This window comes from Gambusia affinis, linkage group LG12 (genome assembly GCF_019740435.1).
Source record: "Gambusia affinis linkage group LG12, SWU_Gaff_1.0, whole genome shotgun sequence".
Classification (NCBI taxonomy): domain Eukaryota; kingdom Metazoa; phylum Chordata; class Actinopteri; order Cyprinodontiformes; family Poeciliidae; genus Gambusia; species Gambusia affinis.
In genome coordinates, this window is record NC_057879.1 from 814,662 (window position 1) to 834,271 (window position 19,610).

The 19,610-nt window shown below is 37.9% G+C and overlaps 1 protein-coding gene across 4 annotated transcripts in view; it reads right to left on the reverse strand.

Moving 5' to 3' along the window:
- dlgap1a (discs, large (Drosophila) homolog-associated protein 1a) overlaps positions 1-19,610 on the reverse strand; it is an 84,210-nt gene that overhangs the window by 46,539 nt on the left and 18,061 nt on the right. For 2 of the 4 annotated variants that reach the window (XR_006372284.1, XM_044133407.1), the window contains exons 3-4: positions 7,475-8,990; positions 623-837 (exon numbers count right to left, since the gene is read on the reverse strand). Coding sequence is in view for 3 of the 4 variants with exons in the window: in XM_044133407.1 (XP_043989342.1) it covers positions 623-837; positions 7,475-8,884 (1,625 nt within the window). In the remaining variant the exon portion in view is untranslated. The remainder of the gene's footprint in view (positions 1-622; positions 838-7,474; positions 8,991-19,610) is intronic. The other 2 variants (XM_044133408.1, XM_044133409.1) reach the window with 2 other exon arrangements.

The following is a 19,610-nucleotide window of genomic DNA, read 5'->3' on the forward strand; positions in this document are numbered from 1 at the left end:
GTTCATAAGATGAAGATCGAACTCTTCAGGGAACACCACAAATGCGTGGAGCCAATCTACTGCTGAGCCTTGGTACAATGTACCTTCCAGTACTGAACTCTGTGAGTTGTTTTGTGGTTGGTCAGGAGCTTATGGGCGTTTTTTAAGTAGAAAGGTAATATTGAAATCTTTCTTCAGCTAGTCCGTTTCCACTACAAGCGACATGAATGTGAAGCACTTACCCAAAGCAATGAGGAATTATGTAAATTTTTTTAGACTGTTCATCAAACAAATAAACTACAAAGACTGTCTGATGACAAAAACTCCTGAATGAAAATTACAACATCATTGTCCACGGAGGAGGCTGTCTGCGGAAAGATGGCACTGTCTAAAAAACAAAATATAGGATGCAGAGAAGAAGTAATTCCATTTAAGCATAAGTTAATATTTCATTTTTTTATTTTTGAAACACTTTAATGTCTCATTTTGTCATTCTGTCTGGTGAACGAGACCAGCGTAGATCATGAGGATCCTTTGCACATCAATAGACTAAAGCAGAAATCACTATGAATAAACACTTTAAATGAAACAGAAATTTATTTAAAATTATCTACTTTAAAAAAAGGAAATGTAGAAATCTTACTGTAGTGTGGTCATCTCAGTAAGTGATGGCTGTGTAGCTTTAAGGTAGCTGGCGCGACGTGCCTGCATCTTCGGTGAAGGTTTGGGACTTCCGTCAGAGTCTCCGCTATCATCCTCAGCCATGGCTTTCACATAGCTGCCACTCCTCATCCTTCGACAGGGAATGTCATCCTCTTTCCCCAGAGGAGAAAAACCACTCCACTCATCTTGAGGTACCTGATAGCAAGAAAGAAAATACATAAGTGTTGTCAGGAAGATGTTATCCTCTGCTCTCTGACTTCCAGCCACCAAACTGGCCCACTCAGCAGTCCTTGTTGTACACTGAAACACAACCATATACTTATTATTAAAGGCAAAAAAGGCAAAAAAAAAAAAAAAAAAAAACAAGAGAATGATCCAGCATCCAAAAGAACCTGAACTAATCACATTTTCCTGCATTCTTGATTCTCTCACAGATATGGCTTGACAGATTGTCTGTACCTCAGTAAAATTGCTGGCTAATTGGCATAGAACAGTATGTGCAGAGGTCGTCTGGAAAATTCTCTCTGGCTAATTCAAACATCTGCTTCACTGAAGTTAATTTTGTTGTCAAAGAGAGCCTCATAAGCACTACTAAGTGTTTAGTGTATGTATTTTAACTCAAAAGTTTACTATAATTCTTCTCTGATTTAGCTTTGCATATTGTTGAGAAGATGAAAATCTTTCATTTTATCTTTGTTATTGTTGTAGTATTTCCCTACAACAAGATATAATTGTTTCTATATTCTTTTATGTTGTATATGAATGAAGACTAAATGCTATTCTGATAAATTAGAGAAAATGGGTTTGATTCATTGACAGAAAGACTGAACAGATCTGTTGAGTTAAAAATCTATCTCATTCTCTCTGCATGTGTGTGACGTCAAAGAGACACAAATGAGCAGTTTGGCTATAAAAAGAGAAAGGACCAGCTGCAGTATTATCAGCAGTGCCTCTCACCCACGCACTGGCTTTACATCCACAGTAGCTTGACACTCAGTCTACTGTATTGCTGAGAAACAGGGCTGCTGTTAGTTACTCTCTACTGCTGCATGTAAGATTCTGGTTATATTTTCCATGTACAATTATCTGCATTTCTATAAATAATTACTTGGACATAGAATGTTACCGCTGTAGATCTAACCATCAACTATGTGATATAAGGCAGAGAATGTTGATGTTCCCTTGGTAATCCTGTTTTTATGGTCTAAAGTAGCAGCATTTAAAGTAAATGAAAGTGAAGCTGGGAGCTCCGCAGCTGAGATACGGAAGAGAATTTGTAGACAACATAATAAATAACATGGGAGAGCAGTAAAGTGTGTTAAGCCTGCAGGTACAAAAAATTGTAATAATTTTGACTAAAATGGAGTTCAAAGTAAGTCAAGAAAAACAACCTCCACTATGATCACCCAGTTAAAATAGAATATAAGCATTAAAATGTAATGACAGCTAAATATCCTGCACTATGGTTCTGTCAGTATTTCTATTCTGTACTATTCTGTGAGGGCAGAAGAGAAAGTTCTCGCTGTTTTTTCAGCCACTCTTCTAACTCGCATTTTAGTTTCTTGATGCCTCACTTAGTGTAAGTCTCAAAACATATTCCATATTACTATAATGATGGTCAATAAAGCAAGAGAGTCGAACACATGGAAAAGTTAAACTAACAGTGATTCTTGCAGACAGTGGTAGGAAAAAGTGGTTGTCCCCTTAAGAATTTCTTTTGTTGTTGTTTTGTCCTAATTTAATGTTTCAGATCATAACACAAATGTTAGTACTGGATTAGTATAACATGAGTACTTACAAAAAATAGTATGTGAAAAAGTAATTGCCCCCTAAATTAATTATATAGCTGGTTGTGACACCCTTAGGATCGACAACTGAGAATTAGTGAATAACTGATAAGTTTCCTAAGTCAAATACTTTTTCACCCCACTATACAAGTGTACATACCCAAACAAATTGAACCAATAATCTAAGACATAAGTCTGCTGGAGCGAAATAAACAACAAGAATTTTTTTTCTTTACCTCATGTCTATGAGGTCTAGAAAGAACAATGTCTTCTGCTATTAAAGCACAACTCACCTAACCAAAGTCACTTGAGACAGCAAATAAATCTGAAATTCAATTTGACTTTAAACACTAAATTCAACATGATCCAGAATTATGTGCAAGAAAAAGCTGTTAAAGATAGAAACTGTGAAAGAAACACAAAATAACTGACACAAAGGCAAGAAGAGAGGCCTTCTAAATTAAAAATGAGCTCTACAAACAGTAAATGCTGTTCTTCGTGAGGTAATGTCATTACCTAGTATTTAGAGAGTAAGGCTACTACTGGCTCTGCACTTACTTCTCTTTTCAACTCAAAAAAGGGAAGAGGAGGAAGAGGAGAAGAAAGACGATGGCTCTTCAAACCAAGAGGAAAGTAAAGGGTTGGGTTGGTGGGTGGTAGGATGCTGGGTGGATAAAAAGTTTGAGGGTGAGTTGGGTAAGTGCAGGAAAAGCAGAGTGATAAAGACTAGTTCTGGAGAACAATGCACCAATGTACCTTACAGTGTTGTGGACACACTATAACTTTATCCTAGTGCTTTGAAATTGATTGCATTTAAGTACATTTTGCTCGACACACTGATGGAGTCAGATTTAGATTTTCTTTTTTTCTTTTTCTTTTTTTTTTTTTTTTTACAAAATGTGTTTATACCAAATGTTTAATTTGTTTTGCTTTTTTTATTTCTGCCAAAGCAGTTTCATCTCAATCATTTGTGTTGGTGGATGTTCATCTTCACTGAGCTTTCAAAGCTTCCAGGCAGTCCCTTATGTTCTATCCATCATCTGAACATGGATGAAACTACTGCAGATGGACCAAAACATGAACATCCACCTAAACTGACCAGGAAAGGGGAGAGAGTATTATTTGGATCAGTGTTTATTTCAGTCCTCGAGGATCACTGTCCTGTATGCTTCAGATGTGTCTCTGTTCCAGAACACCTGATTCTAATATTTGCATCACATCCTCTGTATATACTACAGAAGCCTGAATCATTCATTTATTCAAGTCAGGTGTGTGGCAGAAGGGAAATACCTAAAACATGCAGGACAGAATCCCTGAGGACCAGAACTGAGAAAAATTGAGTTAGAGAAGCATCCATCGTAGCTCTGGAGGAGCTGCAGAGACCAACAGCTCAGATCTATTGATAAGATGGCTATTAATCATGCCACAGTTCAATGGTTGACTGTGTTGTCATCTTGTCTGATCTACAGCCGCATGTCTTTGTGAAGAGAAATTCATTGTTTTGAGGTTCAAATAATGTTCTTGTTTATCAGTGAAGCATAAATAGAAACAATATTTAAATCCTCCTGCTTCTCGTGACACCTCACCATGCCCCCCAGCCGGAGTGCATACAAGCTGATCAGACCTCATTTTTAAGAATGTATTTTTATTGATATTACATTTGGCTCAGCTGTTCAACAGCATTCCAACCATGTGCAGTTCTACCTACAGCCTTGCATGGGGTTATAATGTCCTGGTTTGTCAACTCAAAGAAAAGGGGAAAAAAAATGGGACAAATGCTTAAATTAATGATGCCAGTTATGAAAGATTTTGACAATAAAAGTAAATTACAGCAGATCTTTTTTCCTAAAATTGTAAGTCATGGTAAATCTTTACTTGGAATATTTATGTTTTGTGCAGTACTTTGAATCCCTGGAGAGTCTTGGCTGTTATGATCCATGTGTTTGAGTTTTTCTCATCTTTTCTTTGTTGTTTATTATCATTACTAAGTTCTTGGTCTATTTGGTTTTTTCAATGTGCCTCCAGGGTCTTTTCATATCAGTTTATTCATCATGTTTAGTTTCTTAGTCATTTATTGTTTGTGTGTTTGGATTTATTATCTTACATCAGCATTAGACTATCTCTCCCTGGTTTGTAGATCCTTTAGTGTCTAGATCAGCTTCCTCTTCATTGTTTTATCTTCTTTCAGCCTCCTTACTCAGTATTATCTCTGATTATGCTGATCCAGTCCCAATGTCATTCTCCAGCCTCATGTCCTGTTCCCCTTGTGCCTTGCTGTACGATTTTGATCTGTGTTAGTATTAAATTTCACCATATTACTCCCGAACTACTAAGATGCTAAATGGTTCTGAGGATAATTTTCAGCATCGAAAAGTGTGGGTAAATACAGTCAATACCCATTATCAATTATTAATTTGCTAAAACTCCTTAGTTCTGTAGATACTAATGTAAACAACTTAACATATGACTGTATGTTTTGGTTGAAGAATATTGTTTGTGATCTGATTAATTTAAGTTTTAGTGTGTCCCCAATCTGAGTCAGTGATATCCAGTCATGCAACTTTTCAGACACATTCAAATTTAATAAATGGCAATTTACATACGTGAGCACCATTTGAGAAAACACCTCAACATTTTCATGTCATCTCAGCAAAAAGATCACACTTCATATTTTATAGTGGTTTGCAAATAAACAAATTAATATCAAACCAGGGTGATAAACAGCAGGAGAAGCAACACAAACTTTCCTGTTATTTGTAAAATTTGCAATATAAAACAAAATTAAAAGATTGCATCTTTTACTTACATTGGATTGTATTGCCTTTTGACAGGGTAAATAATATGTATAACAATAGAAAGAGCAAGTTAATAGTTTACAGCAGGGGTGGGAACTCCAGTATTCAAGGGTTGGTGTTTTGCAACACTTAGATGTCTCCCTGGTTCAGTATATTTCAATCAAATATCTGAATCAATGCACTCAAGTTCTCCAGAATCCTGAGAAGGACCTTATTATTTGACTGAGGTGTGTTGAAGCAGAGATGCTTCTAAAAGTAGCGGGACGTCAGCCCTTGAGACCTGGAGTTGCCTGTCCAGGAAGACCATAGCGCACTGGTGGTCAGACTGAAGGACTTTTATATATGTGCAATAAGTTCATGAAAGGTATTTGGTTTGATGAGATTAAAAGATCAAGATCCTAAATCTCATTTAGATATGAAAACATCAAAGTGGAAAGGCAAACACATATTGGCTGAATCACCTCCTCAGTATTTTATCAAGCTCTGTTGAGGTCTGCTAATGAGCCATTCATGTGATTTAGGTGCTTTGAGCCAAGGAAACATCTAAAACATTCAGAGAAGTGGTTCTTCAGGTGTTGGAAGAGCCACACTATTTAGGTGGAGGTTTGACCAGCACTAGCAGCAGACAAAAGAGGACTTTGGTCTGTTTGATGAGATAAAGAGATAAAGATGAGACGAGATAAAGAGACACGTACAGTGAGACCCTTTGAAGACAGGTGGAAACTGGGGAAATTCTTCAAAGCTGGAGCTTAAAAGAGGTCATACCTAAAGGTCCAAGGAACTTAAATGGAGACATCAGCAGACTGTGATAGGAGTCTGCATTGGCAAAGGAGTAGTTCTCAAGCTTTAACTATACAGGAACCTTAATTAAAGCAAAATCCTGAGTAGCAATCATGGCAGCAGCAGCACTGAGGTGTGACACTGAATTCATCTGAGGCTTAAGGTATTTTCACACCTGATAATCCGACATTCTCAGTTCGATTGGGGACCAACATTCCAATATTTGTTCTATTTTCAGCTGGAGAGGTTCTCTTACACACTTCCCTGTGTCAAGCAAACTATTGTAGTGCTGTACCAAGAAACACTAAAGGAAATGACACAAAACCCTCTGAAGAAGACACTGATGCAACTTCCTCCTTCACAAAAGAAAACAAAAATGGAGTGGTGTGAGATTTTTTTTCCCCTCCAGGGGGTCTTTTGTGGGTCCTAGTGTCTCTTATATGAAAGTAGGCTGACAGGAAAGGTGGAAGGAGAGGGGGAGCGAAAGGCGGCAAATATCGTCGGCAAATAACCCATGAAGACCACGTCGAGGCCTCCAGGCCCCCAAACATGGGTCACGCTGTCCCCTAAGTAGGGGACAGCGCGACCCATGTTGACAATGTTAAATGCACTGGAGAAATCAAAGAGCATGATCCTCTCAGAGCTGCCTGCTTTGTCTAAATGACAGTTGTCAAAATACCTGAGATTCAACAAGTCTCCTAAGCCCCCCTTAATTAAAAGAATTAACCGCAAGATAATTAACCGTTACTCCTTAACAGTGCAGTTAAGTAGTAAGTGTTTGGGTGTTTTGGTGTGTGTGTACGTGTGTGTTTTGTGAGTGCTGTGATTATAAAGTATTTGTTATTGTTTCAAATGATAAAGATTCTCTCTAATTGTCTATGTGATCATTCTAAAAACAAATTACAATTGACTGTATGTCATAACTCTTGGAGAACCATTTCACCACATATCAGTCATATTCAATAAATTTGAAAAATCGCCCAAATGAATCTTGTTTGCCAGATTAGCACCTTCTTAAAATAATCTTTAAGCAACTATTAAACATATGCTCCACTAAGCCCACATTTCTGCTTCTACTGAAATAAACAAACTTTTCAGTAATATTTTAATTCACTTAATTGGTATGTATACAAACAAAATTTACCTCAAAGTTGGCTTTGACATTAGGGTAACAAAACATAGACTGACTGAACAGAGCATAAAAGTTGGCAGAATTTTAGATGGGCCAGTTGTTTACGCCCAGATAAACTTTCTGAATGTTTTTCCCTCTCAGACTGAGAACATTGCATGAGTCATTTCAAGGATGACTCCATTTGAAAAGTCAGGAAAATCAAAGTTTTACAGGACTGGACAGCACTGACTTAGAGGTAACATTGCTGAGAGAAGTAGGTGGTGGAGAAAAAGAGGCATCAGGGGAGGGAGGGGAGTGATTGAACTATTTTTGGCTGAAATCAGGGAGCAATTATTTACCTGTAAGAACTGGCAAGAAGGGTCCTGCTGCTGACTGCCCTTAGATTTGACTAGAGCTCTATCTAGGTTTAGGTTACCGGATCCTGCGCTGGTTCGTAGCTGGTTGTGGCTGCTGGTGTTGGTGTAGACCTCTCGGGCCCTGCTCACCGTTAGGCTTGATGACCATGCCCCTTTCTTCTCAATAGGCCCGTCCACAAGACCCAGTGGCAGCAAGGGGCCACTTCCTCCACCGATACAGCCATCGCTCTTATTGCTGTTACCACTAACTGGCATACATGCAGATGAAGCTGTATATTTCATATCACTGTTGCTCCGAGAGGCTTTGAGTGCAGAGTGGTGCTGAGTGTGGCCGTGGCGTGCATGGGTGTGTGCATGCTCGTTAACTGTCCCATAGGGGTCCATGATGAAGTAATGTTGGGACTGCGAGGAGGAGAGATTTTGGAGGGGAGTCTGGGGATACTTATCGGAGTTGTTACCAGGGCACGGGCCTGTTGTCATAGCAATAGGTGAGGGGGAAATAGAGAGGGAGGGTGAGGGTGGAGGTTGGTGATGATGAGGGTGGTAAAGACACAGCTCCCGTTCCAGGTTGTCATCTGAGCTCCAGTATCCAGACCCCGGAGCAGACGCTGAGCCATGAAGCTGGGGATGGTGGTGGTGGTGGTAACTTCGATGTTTGGGCTCTGCTGATCGACAGCGCTCACGGCTCTTGCTGCGCTTCCGGTGGCGCACTGCCCCAGGAGGAGCTGCACCCTCTGGGCTGGCCCTTGCACCACCACCACAGCTACCTCCTCCACCACCACCATACACACTCCCATTAGTTGGCCCTTTTGATGACTGAGTGTGTTGGGGCCCTTCCAATGAATGTGACTTTGTAAAGAGTTTCTGGACTGAGTGGACCAGATGGCGAATTCGCCCAGGACTGTCATTGTTGTCATTGGCTCCTATGCCCCCAGCATGCGACAACACTCCTCGTTTGTACTGCAGTGTGTGGTAGCCATCTCTGGAAAATATCGGCTGTTGCTCATACGGGTCCGCAAAATTTACTGGTACCCAAGACTGAGATTTACCCCCATAGCCTCCTCCCCCTCCTCCTCCTCTTCCTCCTCCACCTACATATGGCACCATGGCCATACACTCATCCTTTACCTCAGGATGGTGAGCTGAGGAGGTGGAGTGACACCTCCGTGGGAAGGTTCCATATGGGACAATGGTGTTGCTTTCAGAAGGATATGAAACACGCTGAGCATTGTAATAGGGCAACTCAGATGGGTGTGGCATAGGAATGGGCAACGGCATATCCATCTGGCCGAACAAATATGGCTTACGGTCAACATGGTGACCCAATGGATCGTATGATGGCTCATAGGAGACCATATGATGGTGACTCCGACTACTGGACAGGCCTTTCATGACAGGGCAAAAATGAATGGAGAGAGGGATGAATGGATGAAAGATGCCAGGCCTGTGATCAGAGAATGGCTGCAGAGGACTGTCCCTGGGAGGAGAGGTGAAGACTCTAGAAAACAAGAAGAAGGAAAATACAGCATCAGTTAATGGCTGTACATTCATGTTTCTTTAGGTTCTATTTAAAGAGCCAGTTAATTACAAACAATATTCATCTTTGTGTTGAAAGAAATTTATATTTGTGTTGTAAATATGATGTTTAAAATCTTGACACTTTGAGCTTTTACCATGCTAAGAACCAGATTTAGAAGGACACACATTTTGCAATTAGACCTTTTCATTTTGACTAAGAGAAATGCTCTAGTATCAAGACATTCTGTAGAAGAGCAATATATTTGTTATAATTAAAGAATATGAGAAGTTATTTTCCCTTCTCAAGCATTTTCTGACATTTTTAAGAATTTAATGAAAGCAAAACCAGTCAAATCCACAAAATTTAGTCTGCAACTCAGACCTAAAGCTTTCCTTTATCAGCACTAAGGAAACTAATAACAGCTCATATAGAGACTGGTTTTAGCATATTTTAAACACACTGAGCTCCCTCATTCTGAGCAAAATTACTTTGAAATAATCCAGAACACTGAAGACAGGCTTGAATCTGGTAGGCTGACAGATTAAGATTTGAAAGAAGGTTTCTTGAAAGGTTAGACCAAGCAATGCTCTCCATCACACGTCCTCAGCTGCCATGTCAATTGCATTACTTTATGAAAATGCAATTAGAATAACATGCAATAAGGAATGCATGCTGGGTGTCAAACTACACCAAGCAACATTTCAATTTAAAAGACAAAATTATCACAATCCCCTTGTGCCTTCTGTCAAGCACAACCAAAGGTTTAGGATTTTTCTGAACAACCACCTAAAAGTCTAGCATGAACTCCTCTGTATTCTAAGGGATTCTTGGGTCAAATAGTAAGTTATTTGGTGCTCAAATAAAGCTAAAATGGGTTATTCAATAGAACAACCAATCATACCAGCAGATAGTGATGGGCTATCTCAGGGGTCTCAAACTCCAGTCCTAAAGGGCCGCAGTCCTGCAGTTTTTAGATGTGCCACAGGTACAAAACACTGGAATGAAATGGCGTAATTACCTCCACCTTGTGTAGACCAGTTTTCCAGAGCCTTAATGACCTAATTATTCTATTCAGGTGTGGTGCAGCAGAGGCACATCTAAAAGTTGCAGGACTGCGGCCCTGAAGGACTGGAGTTTGAGACCCCTGGGCTATCTGAAGCCAGGCTTCGAGGCTTGTATCGAGTAATAAGGGGGCGTGTCCGATGAAGCCCCGATTCGAGGCTTGTGAAGTCTTGCTGAAAACCACGTGACTGGCAACAAACGAGGTCTCGCATTGCAAGGGTCATGTGACTGCTTCACTTTGCGTGTCGGTTTTCAAAATAAAATCGTGATGAGAGGAGTATTTGTCTTCAGCAGTGGCCGAAATAAAAGGAACCTTTTATAGTTCATGTGTATTAATGATTTTGATGATGGCACTCATCAAAATGTAATGTTTGTTACCAGTTTTCTCAATGGTTGATTATGGCATATTTTGTGACTTTATATTTATGTGTTTTTATTATGTAAAACATTTTGACACTGCATTGTTGCTGAAATGTGCTACACAAATAAACTTGATTGAAAAGGAGCCACCAAGAAGGAAAAAATCTGACATCAGGGAATACTGGAGATGATGATTCACAAGATTCTTAAATAACAATAATTAAACATTTCACCTCCACAATTCTCACCTTCTTGAAATTTCCACTATTTCTTTGTTCTGCAAAAATATATCAGTTTTGCACAACAGAAACAGACTTAAAGCTGTTGGAAAAGTAAAATTCTTGCTTATCAGTAAAAATATAAGGGATCAGATCAGAGAGCCAATAGAAATCCAAGAAAAAGAACTTTTGAAGAATTTTAGATTTTCAGGAGGCAAATCAGAACTGAAAGAAAACTGTCTGCCCCAACAAGCACTGCACTTCGAGAACTCTAAAACAAATATCTATTGTCAAATCAGTCAATGACAGAAGAAAACAGCCACTAACAGTCAACATATACCAGGATTGACTACAAATTATTTTAATAACTAAAAAAGATTAGTTAAATAGGATTTAATTGGGGGAGAAAGACTAACCTGGTATAAATTAAAGTTTAAGCTATTGGTGTTACGCTTAAAAGAAATTAATTTAATCAAAGATTGTCATGAATATGTGTGTAGAGCTGAACCAATTGCAGTTTTCTAGCTGATCCCTGGTTACCAATTTGTGAAAATTCCTGATCTGCTGAATTTGATTTTGGCTTAAATAAATTTTTAAATGTTGCTAAATATAGCAAGAAAGTCACTGAGTTGGTAACAGTGAGGTGAATATTGTTAACTGTAAATGTGCAGACCTGACCTGGTGGGTCGGTCTGTCAGTCAAACCTCTCATTGCAGAGCAGAAGAGGACAGAGATGATTTATAAATCTTTTCTGACCAAGATAAGATCAGATTCACATGTAAGTATCGGCCAATCACGATCCCCCAAAATTAAGGAAATCGGCTCCCAGAAATGAACTGGTCGATAAATCAGTTGGCCAATAAATGTATTCAATTATACATGTGTACAATGTAAACAGCACTGCCTGAGATGCAATAAGTTTACAGCAGGTGTGTGAATGACCTAATGATCGGACATTTCGCTTAGGGCCCCATGGAGGCTTCGGCCAGCCCTGCATGTGTGTAGTCAAAACACACATGCACTATATATATATTACTTTTAGTGGAGAAAGGTTTTAGATGTCAAATGTCTCATTGTGTATGCTCCATACAAGACTATCAATGTTTGCCTTTCATGTTGTGGTATGAGTGTGTCCTTTCATATTCCTACTTGGGCCAAGATACAACAGCATAACACATTGTGACAGCACCACTGGTAGAATTGCTTCTAACATTCTCAAGTAACAGCCAGTGTGCTGAAAATACATACACACGCACACATAACTCAACCCTACAAAACAAGGTTGATACAGTTTGGAAAGTGGTTCAGTAGATGCTAATGTCATTTCTAATAGATTTTTAACAACAACTAGATAATTTCAAAAAAGTTGAATAACATAACAATGCTCTAAGAAAAGTAAAAGAGAAACCACTATCAAGCAGTGGACAGAAACAAGCTGCACAAGATTATATAGGAGTAAAAAAAGAGAATGGAGACTGACAGCTGAATCCCCCCACCAGTGTTTTTCCACCACCCCCTTGTGCATTTTCAGAGCCATATGTGCCAGGCATGCTGAGTTGATGCTGTGTGTGTAGGCAGAAGGAGAAATGAAAGTAGGGCTGAGATCAAGTTATTTTAGGCTAAATGGAAGCTGTCAAACAAAAGCCTTTGACTCAGTCTCCGAGGGTGGATACCAGAACTAGATACAGACAGAATACTCAGTGTGCATCATGGACGTGTGGATCATGTTCTACATGTGCAACATGTAGGACATGATCCACAATGATCCACAGTGTAAAATTCCAAAGCTGTTCTGTCTTTTCTATATTTTATACATCTGATCATTTTCTATGTCTTTGCAGTTCCCAAAAACAGAAACAAGAGGGCTTCCAGCCATAGTTACGTGGCTTATCTCTGCTGCTGAAGGTAGTTAAGGACAAACTTAACTTAATATTTCCAAACCCTGGTCCTCACCCCAGCTGATTTCAATTGATGGATGATTAACAACCATTAATCATTCATCAAACAATGGATGATTGTTTGGACTGCAATCATCTGAATCAGGAGAATAAACCACAGAGACATCTAAAACCTGTAGGGCAGAGTGCCTTGAGGACCAGGATTGAAAAACACTGACTTAGAGAGATGTTTAAACAGAGGTTTCCAACTCCACACACACCAAGGGACACATTCTGAATCTGATTTAACCTCATGGACTCTGTTCTTCCATGGACAATAGACTGTTATTCTGACAGTCAAAAAGGAGTCAAAAATGTTTACAGATCTATGTCTGTTTTCCTAAATAAAATGTAATACTAATGGCATACTATCATTTTTAAGTTTGTATACAGACATTTTTGGAAATATGGTAATGTAAGACAATTTTGAACAACATAATATCCATCATCTGGCAACAAAATTGTGTGTTTAATACCAGTGAAGAAACTTTTAATGATATGCTATGATGTAGAACTATCAGACCAAAAAATGTACATGAATCAATGTTGATTCCTTAACTTTGGTTCAAATGAAATCAACACAAATATGCATGTATATCTACATTTAGATGACGGTTGAATCAATATTGATATATTGTCAGTTATGGTTGAAACCCTAACGTTGATTTAACATAACAGTCACTGACCACTTTCAATATTATTTCAATGTCAAGCTTCAACGTGGATTCAATGTTTCTGTCTAATGTTGCTTCAGTGTTGATTCACTCATATTTTGCTGTCTGGGGAAGGTGCTGTCGTCACTGTGAGACAGCAAGACGTGTTGTGATTTGTTTCATGCTATTGTTACTAAAAATGTTAGAATCACTGTGAAAAACCTAGAAGGACCAAAATACCTGTTATATAAATGGTCTGATTTTTATGAAGGAGCCTTGACTGTCTAAATGGGTGTTCTTCTTCTAGCCGAATTATACAGATCCAGTAATGAGGCCACTGAAAGCCTCTGACACATAGTTTGGTAGAAATATTTTCAGACTGGCAATGTTACTTTAGATCTCAAGAACCTTCCAATTTCACAACAGATCCATTAACATTTGACCAGCTTGCTCCCATACAGGATGTTTGGGAGAGATCAGTGTAGCTTCTTCCAGTGATGTTCAATCTAAGGCCACTCTGAATAGTGATATGTCTTACGCTTCTCATTTTGTCTGTGTTATTACTGGGCTCGCCACCCATCCCATAAAATACACAATTGTCACTTATTTGACTCGACAAACTAACGCTACTGTCACGGTTGCCTAGAGACAGACACTACCAATTCTTCTCTCCATTCCTCAAATGGTACACAACTATTTATGATTGATTCAATTTCTTATTGTGCTCCTAGTAGGCTATTATGGTTTCACTATTTGCTTAGGATATTGAGTTTGGATGACGTGTTTTCATATGATAATATCAGCCAAACTAATATAAATGACTTTTTAAATAAGAAAATATTATTATTTGTCCTATATCACAAAATTTTGTTGGGGATATCTGAGTAGGAATAATGTTGATATATTTTATAAATATATTGTTCAGTGGTCAATATTATTTCACCATTATTTTATTAATTTTATTAAGAATTAAGGGAAAACATGCTGACCCATGCTTCAGACACAAACCTGCAGCCAATAGGTGGTTCTAGATACAGGCTGATGACAATGGATCTTTGGCTCACTTAAATGATGAAATACTGCCCTGTTTTTTTTTTAATTTCCCTCCATGAATAAATACTGACTACCCTCACAACCCATGGCACATTTGGTCTGGGACCAGCCTCTGAACCTAACTCATTTGTATAAATATTTTGGTAATAGTCTATTACCGGAATTTGCACAGAATTTAAAATATTGAGTATGTGTTATAATCAGTTACTCCGTACGTAAGTAGATTTTTTTACCAAATATATTTTACACTTGGTTATTTAAAGCTTAATCTACTTCTGTTTAACATGTTGAAGTTATACTACTTTGACTGGAATAGTTTCTTGGCATTCTAACCCAAATCTGTGTAAAAATAATTGCACTACTGTTTTTTTGTTTTTATAAAAAACAGCCATAAAATAATATGTACCACTTCTGCAGGCACCCCATGGTGGTGGGCGTCTCTTATTTTCATTTCTGAAAGGTGACAACCCTAATTACTACATTAATAGGAAAAAAGATCCTGCTAGGATCCAGGGTTATTTGAGTTGTTTTTAGGTTTGATTTATTCTGTATTCCCTTACTTCTTTTGATCACATCAAACTTGCTACTGTTGAACTTTATTTCAGTTCTTAATGACTCTATTTTCTCTTTTTTGTGTGTCTAGTTATTCTTTTATGTTGTACTTTATTTCCCTCGCTGTGCCACTTCCTTCTCTCTGTCTCTCCTGCTGTCTGCTCTCTCCCATCACACCTGCAACCTGTTAGTCAATTAGCCTGGTCCATTGTTCCAGCACTCACACAACCAGTATTTATTCACTTCTCTCTCATTCTTCCTAACTGGTTCCTCCTCTTAAATCCTGTTCTTTGCTGTCCTTTTTCCTTGGATTTGTGGTTTTTGTTCTTCTCTGGCTTTCTTATTTTCCTGTAATTTTTGTATGTTTTTTTTCTTTCTTTCATTAAATATTCTACACTATTTTATGTCTCAGCCTGTTGGATTTGGATCCATCAACAAACACACAACATGACATTCCTTACAATTCAATTTCAACAGATTCTCCGAGTTGAACGGGTGATCTATATAAGTTGTCCTTTCCTGTCATTTTATTTCCTTTTTCTTTGTTTAGCTCTAAATCGCTTTTCAGCCATTCCTTTTCTCTTTTAATAATTCACCCAGACAAAGCCTACTCAGCATCATGTCACTGTCTGCATACAGCAAGTTTCTTTTGCTTAATCAGCAGAGTGACAACAGCATTGTTCCTAAGACCAGTGTGCCTCACTTACACACTAATTTTGCTATGTGACTACTGCTGCTTACTCAAGGGCATATCAATGCCAGTCAGCTTGGAGTCTCAGTCCATATTTTTCATTACCAGATTGTTAATCAGAGTAAAACCTTTCTGGATTAGGTCAGTTAGCATTATGAGAATTATTTCAATTTGGTAAGTACTAGAAGAAAAAAATAAATCTTTATATCTTTAAAATGAATGTTTGCATAAGTGCCATGAGTAGAATTGCATTTTAAAGGGTCTCACTTGGGTCAAACAGTTTGAGTTGATTTTATAAATTTTTAACATTAACTTGCTAGAACTTTGGCCTGTTCCTTCTGACAGAACTGGAGTTCTGAATCAGGTTTGTTTGTCTGGCACCTTTCAGGTTCCTCCACAGATTTTCCATAGGACTGAGTTCAGGGCTTTGTGACAGCCACTGATTTGTCCTTTGTGTTTTTATGAAGAAAGAGTCAAATCCAGTCACTAACATGGACAAAGAAGCTATAAATAGCTGGACAAAGTGAGAGTTCATCTATTGACTGAAGATTAATAGATGAAAACTGGTCAATAGAAAATTTTTATAAGTGTCTTTGTCAGCCTGCTGCTTTATTATTAAATTGAATATAAATTCATATTTTTGTCCAGATAAATGCATAAAGTGAATATTAAGTTTTTATACTACAGAAAGATCATTATTTGGGATGCACAAATATAGAAAATTGGGCCGATGATGATCTTCAATATTTATACTGCAGTTATGGTAGAATTTGCCAATATTTTACTTTATTTTTTTATTAATTGTAAGAATAATCAATATAATACTCGTTAACTAAAATAATTATTTGCAACAGCCCAAATTTTAAGGCCACACTGTTTTCTGGTCTGACATGATGGGCAAGTCATAAGAAATCAGTCAAGACATGAGGAAGAGAACTGTGCTGCAGGAAAGGTCTGGTTCATCCTTGGGAACAATTTACTGAGGCTTCAAGATGCTGCGTTCATTTGTTGAAACAACTGTAGAAACATGATGAGAATGACTAGTCACTAAACTACTCAGGGTGGACACTGGTTTTGTGTCCCAAATATGAATATGTTTTGTTCCAAAATGTGCAGATTGAACCTTAACCCTAAATTCTGAGTTGTTGTTTTTGGATCTGAACCTCTGAAATAGAAACTGCTTTTTTAATCATTGACTTAAATTGGCCATCTAAATCCCATATTAAACAAGTTTTTAGGATTTTCTTTTTTCATCTTTGGAATATTGTCAACATTAGAAATAGTACAAACTATTCCATGCATTTGTTTCTTCAAGGATAGTCTACTGTAATGTTTTACTATCAGGAAGTTCACAAAATGCAGTTGAAAAACTCCAGCCAATTCAAACTGCTGCTGCAGGAGTTCTGATAAAAAATAAAAAGAGAGCTCATATTTCTCCTACTTTACTTTTCTTTCATTGGCTTCCTGTTAAATTCAGAACAGCACTTAATAACTTCACCAGCTCCCAGTTTTAGTATGTGAGGAAGACTTCCTGTCTACTTTTAAGACCAGGCTTAAAACTTTCCTTTCTGATAAAACTGATGGTTAGACTGACTTAGGTTGTCCTGAGCTATTTCTGTTGTTATGATGCTATAGGCTTAGGCTACTCTGGAGAACAAACAAACCCCATTTTCCTCACTTTCTTCTTCTGCTCCTCTCCAATTTACATTATTTGCAGTTACACTGTTAACTTTTAGTCTTGTCTCAGTTATTTCTCTTTCCATAGAAACTACAACTGGTCTGTCATTTGACTGATTCCTTCCTGGAAGAGCTGAGATGATGCTGCAATCAACTAATTGTTCTCTTGCACTACTATTAACATTTTACTTTCATGAACATCAAAAATAATCGTACATCAGTGAATCTGTTTTTTTCTTGTGCATTCTGCCCTGTCTTCAATAAACCCCACAAACACAACGCACAGTGAGCACAATATATGAAGGTGAGAAGGACAGTGAGTCGCAAAAACTCATAAATACATAAATATAACAGACACTTGTCAGCAAAGAATCTTCTTGCTGCAGTTTTTAAAGATATTATACAACTTACTGTATGAATTATTATTATCATTAAGGGTTTGTTTGGTAGATGTGCTTGCAGTGTTTTGTCCCTGTTTTTGTGTTGAAAAAAGATTTGAAGTTTGAATAAATATTACACAAAAGTAAGAATTCCTCCTTTTGCGACAGAACAACTTCTCCTATTGGGAACATTGAACACAAACAGAAAAGAGCTGAACTTCCCATCACTAGTTCCATGTATGAATGTGGCACAAATCAGATTTATTTTTTATTTTTTGTAAAAAGATCAGAATTGAGTAGTTGAGAGTGCAGTGAAAAAGTTATATTTAGGTTGCATTTGCCTGCTGTGTGACCAGAGCCTTAGTTTCTGTCTGCTTTGGTATTTTTGCCTCTAGTGTCGCTTTGACGCCTTTTTTGCTTTTGACTTTGCCTCTGCCTTATGATTTGGATACTTCTTCCATTCTTGAGTGATTTCCTGTGTGTGAACCTTTGGCTTGTTATTATATCCATTGACATTTGGTCAATGATAAATTGACAGGCGAAGTCAATTTATCATTTTACTTCAGCCTGTCTAGTTTGTTATTAAACTTCTTACATTTATTAAATTCAATTCCGTATCAATATCTTTATTTTTGATAAAGGATGCAACAAACAAAGTTTCCTGGCATACTACAGAAGTTATATGGAAATCACAAAATGTACACATCTACAATATCTTCTCTTTTTAATTTGTACTTCTTTTAGAATATATTAGGATACATTTGTTCCTCTTAGTACCTTTATCTTGACACTAAATATTAGGATTTAGTGTCAAGATCAAACCATCCACTATGAACAGCTCTGATTATTGCTATTATGTAACTCAGGCTCTGAAGACAGTGGAGATCATTTCATCCGTGCAAAACTACAAAACAGAATCTCAGAGTAAAATGGAGAGCTGAGAAAATACTGATAGATGTCACAGCCCTCTCTCCTTCTCTCTCATCACTCCATCCAATAAGACCCCAATTCCGTCAAAGATGTACGTCACAAACTATGTGGAAAGGATTTTTTTTTGCTCCTGACTGTTCGCCCACTGACTATTATGATTCAACACAGCCCTTGGAGCCAGTAAGAGAAGAGATGAGGAGGAAAAACTGAGACGAGAGGAGCAGAGCGTAGGCTTAACCTCCCTGTCTTCGTATCTGAGGAGAGATCAGCTCTGCAGTTCTCCTTTCCTTGAAAAAAAGACCCAGGGTTTGTGCATGCCTGTAAAGCCCACAATAGACAGACAGACAGAAAGGAACAGCTCAGTAGTGGGATGTGTGAAGGAGGTGGGGACGGAAACAACCAGCTGACTGTGAAAGAAGGATGAATCATATTTTCAGCACTCATCTCCTCTTGTCATGGTCCCCACAAATTGTATAGCCTGATTATTTTAGACTGAATGTCTTAGACAATAAAACACTCTCTCATGCACTTCTGTGTATAAGAGCGAGAAAGAATCGAGGTGTTTACTGTAAGTGAATAGATATGCATGTATCAGTTTGTCTAAAATTGAGAAAAAATACACTACAAAATGAATTTAGATGTGGCTAATATAATGGTGATAATGCCATAAGTCTTATGTGGCAGTGGTATAATTTATGATAATTGATCAATTTCTGATGATAGAGCCAATCTAAAATAAATAGTTTTCTTAACTCAGCTTCAAGATGTCAACTTTCTGCCATTAAGAGGTGAAGTTTCAATGCTTTCTTGTTGCTGCCTATAAGAAATAAATTCATGATTCATATTGTTCCAATATAGGTTATGCAGGTCTATTTTCCCCTTTTATTGCCGATATATATATTTTTTCTTTTAATTTTCTAATTGCTCTGATACCTCACAAGCCTTTCTTAACACACAAAAAAAACAGTTGTGTACAATCATTGAGGAGGAGACATCTGCGTAGAGACAGCACAGAAGCACTTAACAGGGAGTTTTTATTTTAATCAGGAGAAAGGCCAGAAATGCCCAGAAATGACTGTAAATGTC